Raw genomic sequence first — 7,735 nt, 5'->3', positions numbered from 1 at the left:
ATGTATGGATTTATGATTGAATCTTCGAATTGATTTCATTAACCAAGGTGTCTGCTTTACTATGTTATTTTTTTTACTGTAGTTCTGTAGTACAGCTTGAGATCTGGGATACTAATACCTCTGGCAGTTTCAAGTATTATTTAGAATTATTTTAACTATCCTGAATTTTTTGTGTTTCCATATGAAGCTAAAAATTGTCTTTCCAATTTCTGGGAAGAATTATATTAAGATTTTGATAGAGATTGTCTTGAACTTGTAGACTGCTTTTGGTAGGATGGTCAATTTTACTACAATCAATTTTAGTTTAATTTTAATTATACTAATTCATAAGCATAGGTCATCTTCCCACCTTTGTATACCTTCTTCGGTTTATTTTTTCTTTTCTTTTCTTTTCTTTTTTCGGTTTTTTGAGACAGGGTTTCTCTGTGTAGCTTTGTGCCTTTCCTGGAACTCACACTGTAGACCAGGCTAGCCTCGAACTCACAGAGATCTTCTTGCCTCTGCCTCCCGAGTGCTGGGATTAAAAGAATGCACCACCACCACCTGGCCAGTTTCTTTTTTCAGTGTCTTAATTTTTTTATTATACAAGACTTTCACTTGCTTGATTAGAGTTACTCCCAAAATATATGATTTGAGACTATTGGGAAAGGTACTATTTCCCTGATTTTTTCCTCACTCTGTCTTATGTGTATAGAAATGTTGTTGAAATAATTTTGTGTTAATATTATATCTTGCTACTTTGCAGAAAGTGTTTGTTATCGGTACAAGTTTCCTAGTAACGTTTTTAGGGTCTTTTATATATAAAAGCATATTATTTATAACTAACAATAGTTTGACTTCTTTCCTCTTTTTATCTTTTGTTGCCCTTCAGTTGTCTTATTGCTCTAGGTAAGAATTCTAGTTCTATGTTGAATATGCATGGGAAGAGTGGACATCCTTGTCTTGTACTCAAATTTAGTTGAAATTATCTTTATATATTTATGATCCTGTTTCCTGTGGGATTATTTTATAATTCCTTAATTATGTTAAGGTATGTCTTCTGTTTCCTTTAACTCATGAGGATTTTTATCTTGAAAGAACATACGATTTTATAAAAGGCCTTTTCTGCATCTAATGAAATAATCATATGGTTACTATTTTTCAGTCTGTTTATTTGGTGGATTGCATTTCTTGATTTATAGATGTATGAAATAAGGACATAGATCTTACCAGGTGAGGTTATAAGACTGAGTAAAGTTCTTAAATTCTTTAATGAAACTAGTGGCATCATTTAAGAAAGGGCCCAGATATTTCTTTACCTATGAAAGATCAGACAAATAGGAAGGCACATGGACATAGAGAGGCCCTTGATGGTAGATTAGATCAGTCTGAGACCTGGTGAGAGTAGTTAGTGGGGACAGGAAAGGCAATGGTGCTTGGGGAGTTGGAGAATGTTGGAAGGCAGTAGGTGAGGGAAATGACAGTGTCTGTAGAACTGAGGTGCATGATCAACATATGGAGGGATTTTACAGGAGGAAAGGAAGGTGGTAGCTGAGAAGACTAAGGAGGGAATTTAGGAAGTGTTGGTGGTACCTGAGGACTTGATTGTGCCTGTGGTGGGTTCAGGTCTTGTATGTCTAAATCAAAGGCAAAAGGAGCTGTGGACTCAAGACTATGACCAGCCTTGTAAGGAGTTTTTGACCTTTGCCAGTAGGATTTGATGTGTGTGAAAAGAGATGTAGAGGGAGGGAAGGGATGCCTCAAATGGAGATTTGGATTCTTTGCCATTGTATTGCCAGAAGTTATCATTTGTGAGAATCTGGATGTTAACATATCTGGCCACTGACATCGCTAATCATCATGTATTGAGGCAATACTGTGTTTCAGTAGAAAATAAGATGGCAGTTTTAATAACATCACAGATTTCAAGGAAGGAGAGAGATTTGATAAGACAAAAAAGGAATGGAAACATTTGACTTAGACTGGGAGAGTCAAGGTCAGTGAAAAGAAGGAGTTCTGAGGAGAGGTTTTTGAAAAAGTAATCCTAATACTAAAGCAAAAACTGAGTAGAGAACAATGAGCAAAAATCTTTATCTCCAAGTACAGTCACTGGGGCCTGTGACTAGGAAACCAGCTAGAAAGATACCAACAATGTATTAAAACACCAGGAGATAGAGATTAGATCACACGGATGCAGAAGGATGGAATGGTGAGGTATAGTGAGAGTCAGGGTGCATTAGGACAGAAACTTGATCAAGAAACACAAACTGCTAAGTACAGGAGGACAGAAACTTGATCAAGAAGGCATGAGACATAGCCATCCCTGACCAGGTGTTGGTTCCCAGAAAGGTGTATGGAGATAGCCTGGTACACCAGCAGGGCATTATAGAAAAATAGAACGTACCCAGGTAACTCTGTAGGAAAGATACCCAGGTAGCTCTGCAGGTACTTACCCAAATAGGCTATGGGTGACAAGTGAGTAGAATAAGTGGAGGAGAGGAAATTTTGGAGAGATGGACTCTCAAATTTGGAGTCAGGTATGATGAATGGCAGGGGCCCACAGAGACATACCATAGGATGGCTAAATTGGAAGTTTTTGATTCAATTAAAAGAAGGATCAGATGCCCAAAGGAGAACTCAGGAATCTCTCCTAGGTCTTTTTTTTTTAATTTTTTATATTTATTTTTTCTTTTCTTTTTTATTAAGATATATTCTATTCATTTTACATTTCAACCACAGATTCTCCTGTCCTCCCTCCTCCTACCTCCCAACCTTCCCCCCAACCCACCCATTATTGCCACCACCTCCAAGGCAAGGTCTTCCCTGGGGAGTCAGCAGAACCTGGTACCTACAGTTGGGGCAGGTCCAATCCCCTCCTCTCTGTACCATGGCTGAGCTAAGTGTCTCAGCATAGGCACTAGGTTCCAAAAAGCCAGCTCATGCACTAAGGACAGGACCAAATCCCACTGCCTGGGGTCCTCCTAAACAGTTCAAGCTATGCAACTGTCTCACTTATCCAGAGGGCCTAATCCAGTTCCATGGGGGCTCCTCAGCTATTAGATACAGTTCATGTGTTTCCACTAGTTTGTCTAGTTGTCTGTGTACTTATTCCAATCATGATCTCAATATCTCTTGCTCATATGATCCCGCCTCTCTCTCGTTGATTGGACTCCTAGAGCTCCACCTGGGGCTTGGCCGTGGATCTCTGCATCTGCTTGCATTGTCCCTAGATGAGGGTTCTATCATGACAGTTAGGTCAGCTCAGGCACTCTCTTGACCATTGCCAGTAGTCTATAGTGGAGTCATCTATGTGGGTTTCTGTGGACCTCTCTAGCACTCTGCATCTTCCTATTCCAATGGGGTCTTCATTTATCATGGTATCTCTTTCTTTGTTCTCCAACTTTTTTCCTGATCCAGCTAGGAACTCCTGCTCCCCTAAGCTCTCTTTTCCCTGACCCTTGCCCTCCATTACTCCTCTCAACCCCAGTTTGATCATGTAGATATCATCCATTTCTCCATCGCTGAGCAATCCTGTGTCTTTCATAGGGTCCTCTTTACTAGGTAGCCTCCCTGGAGCTGTGAGTTTCAGTCTGATTATCCTTTATGAGTGAATACCTACCATGTTTGTCTTTCTGAGTCTGGGTTACCTCATTCGGGATCCAGAATATATAAAGAACTCAAGAAATTAGACATCAAAATACCCAACAGTACAATTAAAAATGGGCTATAAAGCTAAACAGAGAATTCTCAACAGAAGAAGCTCAAATAGCTTAAAGACATCCTTAGTAATGAGGGAAATGCAAATCAAAATGAATCTGAGATACCACCTTACATCTGTCAGAATGGCTAAGATAAAAAACACTGAAGACAGCTTATGTTGGAGAGGATGTGGAGCAAGGGGAATACTACTCCACTGTTGGTGGGAGTGCAAATTTGTACAGCCACTTTGGAGATCAGTATGGTGCTTTCTTAGAAAATTGGGAATCAACCTCCCTCAAGACCGAGTTATACCACTCTTGAGAATATACCCAAAGTATGCTCAATCACACCACAAGGACACATGCACAACTATGTTCATAGCAGCCTTATTTGTAATAGCCAGAACCTGAAAACAACCTAAATGCCCTTCAACTGAAGAATGGATAAAGAAAATGTGGTACATATACATAATGGAGTACTATTCAGCAGAGAAAAACAATGACAGCATGAAATTTTCAGGTAAATGGATGGAACTAGAAAAAGTCATCTCCTAGGTCTTGGCACCAAATATAAGTAGGAGCAGCAAGAAACCACTGTACACAGTCAAACTCCATGAAAAAGAAATAGAGGATTTAATGAAAAACTATCAGGCCACCTCAGATAGTAGAGCACAATACCAACCTGGGAAAGTTTGTTTGGTTATATAGAGGCAAATGGGGAAGGGAGCAGCTCAAATACTGGAATAGCCAGGTGAGTTATGATGGGCACTTTGGAGATGCATCAGTTATGGTCAAAAGCATTCAGGTGCCAACTGCCAATATCAGGAAATTTCAGGTTGAATTCTGCAGACAGAAGTGTTCAGCCAGCCATTGAAGACTTTTTGAGAATTGATTTTTGAGAATCATCACCCTGAAATATTGCCATCAACACTGACAATTTGGTCTCCCTGTCTTGGAGACCTAGCAATCAAGATCCCAGAAAGTGCTTAGCATTTAATTACTCAGACAATTAGAAGAAGGTTGTTGAGACACATCTGATGATTTGGATGAGAAAGAATTCTGTTTCCTTTATGGCTCACCCTAGAAATTCTAGTCAAAAGGAAACAATGTATCACAAAGGAGATAGTATCCTACTGATGAGTCTCTTCAAGGCTTCTTTCATGTCTCTGTTCCTCAGACTATAGATAAAGGGATTCATCATTTGAGGGACCACAGAGTATAGAACTGAAGCCACAGCAGTCTTCCTGGATGATTCTGTAACTGTTGAGCTAATGTAGACCCCAAAACCTGTTCCATAAAATAAGGAGACAACTGAGAGGTGAGACCCACAGGTGGAAAAGGCTTTATATCTTCCTTCTGAGGATGACATTCTCAAGACAGTGGATGCAATTTGACTATAAGACAAAATGATGCCAGAGAGAGGAACACCACCAAATATGCAAGATGAAATGTATATGAGAATGTTGTCAATAAGAGTGTTGGAACAGGCAAGTTTAGTAATCTGTGTAAGTTCACAGAAGAAATGTGGGATTACCAGTTCTGTGCAGAAGGACAGATGTAACACCATCAGACCATTCACAAGGGCATTTATCATGCTCCCCATCACAGAAAATATTACCATTAAGATACAGAGACAGGGGTTCATAATGATCCTATATCTAAGTGGATGACAAATGGCAACATAACGGTCATATGCCATTGCTGCAAGAAGACAGTTTTCCATGCCAACAGACAGTAAGACAAAGCAGACCTGAGTCAGGCATCCTGCATAGGTGATGCTCTGGTCTTGTGTTTCTATATTTACCAGCATCTTTGGAATTGTGCATGTGACTAAAATGATGTCATTAAGGGAAAGACCAGAAAGAAAGAAGTACATGGGGGTGTGGAGATGGGAGTCTGAGGTGGTAGCCAGAATGATCAGCAGGTTTCCTAGGACTGTAACAAGATACATGAAAAGAAATATAGTGAAGATGATGAGTTGCAGCTCTGTATCATCTGTGAGTCCCAGGAGAATAAATCCTGAAATAACTGTTTGGTTTACAGATTTCATGTTTGTGGTGAATCTGGTGGGAGGAAAATGGGCAAACAGATAACAAACTACATCAACAACAGCATTATCAGAAGTTAAATCATTAGATAAGCAGCTCTGATTTTGGGCTTTAACCTCCAGAACAGTGAAAAAAGTAATTTCTTACTTCAATCTTCCCACTTTATAGTCTATAGCATCTTTGTAGGTCATAAATCTTTGCCCCATGAGCATAAGAATATACCCAATGGAGGGCTGGAGAGGTGGTTCATTGTGTTAAGTGCATGCCCTACAAGTATAGTGACCAGAGCTCAAACCATCAGAATCCACAGAAGTGCCAGCTGGGTACATAGGCCCATCTGTAATCCCAGCCTAGGGAGACAAAACATGGGATCACCAGAGCAAGCTGGCTACTGAATCAAGCCATATCATTAGCTCTGGGTTTGTTTGAGGGGCCCTGCCTCAAGGAGTCAAGTGGAGGATTCATTATGGATGGCTCTTGGCATCATCAGACTTCTATATACACATGTATCCATGTACACACACACACACACACACACACACACACACACACACACACACACACACACACACAAATATGGAAGAACTTTAGTGGTAACTAGAGAGCTGTCTTAGTTGGTAAAATGCCTTGCCAGCATGAGGACTTAAGTTTGATAATAAGAACCCGTGTTTTAAAAAATAATAAAAGTATACATATAACTCCAGTACTGAAAAGACAGAGTCTGGCAGATCCTTACATCTTTTTTTGCATAAATTCCTTTATTGAAAATATTGGAATAGCACTGCATTACATGTAGTTGATATCCATAATGAAGGATTACACATTCCTGTTCAGACAATACTGTTTTAAATAGAGAATCCAGCATCTGGATATGCTCTCATGAGTATAGTGTCATGGATTAAACTAGGTAAGAGCAATCTATAGGCAAACTGACCATCTTGTTCATTAACAGCATGTGGTTACAAATGGCATAAATGGTGAGCATAATCACCACAAGATATTTCTGGGATCTCACCAACTCATGAGTATGAGCAGACCAAGTTCAAATTATGTGTTTTTAACCAAGAGTCCTCAATGGGAGAATGCAGGTGAAAAGTGTGTCTTGTCTACAGATTTAAAATTTTATAGCATTCATTAAACTAGCATGGAATGGCTCTGAATATAACAATTGATGACCTGACAGAGGCCACTGAGTGTTTTCTTTTCTTACAAGGAGTCTAAAACTGAAAAAAAATTTAAAGAAAATATATCCTGGTTTCTCAAATTCAATTGGAGGAAAAACAAAACAGTGTAAAGAATTGCATTTATATCACAATTGAAAGAAAAAAGAGAAATCTATTTTTTAAAGTAGAAACTCATTTTCACATCATAAGACATCTTTTATTTTAAACAATAAGAAATAAAATTATTAACTTTGTTGATTGCCACCCTTTTATGAAAGCCAAAGACTACTAATAGGAAAATTTTTTTTTCAATAATAGCCAAAGGTGAAAGGTAGTCTATCACTAATTATTTCCCCACTCATCATTGAAAGGAAAATTAGCATACTGTGTTTATAGATCCTTACATCTTAATTGCCAGCCAGGCATCTTAACTAAATAAGCAAGTACCAGGTCAGCAAGAAATTCTTGTTTCTAACAACAAAGTTTAGGAGATTGGAGAGACAATCCAAAGGTTAATAATGCATACTTCTCTGGCAGATGACCAAATTTCAGTTCTCAGTACCCATGCCTGATAGTTTACATCAAGTTGTAACTCTAACGTATCTGCTTTCTGAGGACACAAATACTTTTAAAAAGTAGTTTTCCTAAAAATGACACCTGAAATTAGTGTTTGGCCTTCACATTCATGTGCACATGCAACATGCATACCCACACACACCCCTGCACACACACAAAGAATGGAATCAGGGCAGTTTTTAACAGTCTCTTATATAGTCTTTTGATGTTCTCCAAATTGAAACACTCTCTCCAGGAATGAAGGAGAGAGTCATGAGACTTAGATTTTACT

The 7,735-nt window shown here is 38.9% G+C and overlaps 1 protein-coding gene across 1 annotated transcript; it reads right to left on the bottom strand.

Annotated features, from left to right (window-relative positions):
• Nucleotides 1–4,380: 4,380 nt before the first annotated feature.
• LOC102911758 (olfactory receptor 7G2-like) lies at nt 4,381–7,153 on the bottom strand. Its single transcript, XM_076575554.1, has one exon. It carries the CDS (start codon nt 5,725–5,727, stop codon nt 4,789–4,791), a length of 939 nt encoding a protein of 312 aa, XP_076431669.1. The 5' UTR covers nt 5,728–7,153; the 3' UTR covers nt 4,381–4,788.
• Nucleotides 7,154–7,735: the final 582 nt, after the last annotated feature.

This window comes from Peromyscus maniculatus, chromosome 7 (assembly GCF_049852395.1).
Source record: "Peromyscus maniculatus bairdii isolate BWxNUB_F1_BW_parent chromosome 7, HU_Pman_BW_mat_3.1, whole genome shotgun sequence".
In the NCBI taxonomy this organism is placed as follows: Eukaryota; Metazoa; Chordata; class Mammalia; order Rodentia; family Cricetidae; genus Peromyscus; species Peromyscus maniculatus.
This window is presented reverse-complemented; position numbering and strand designations above follow the sequence as displayed.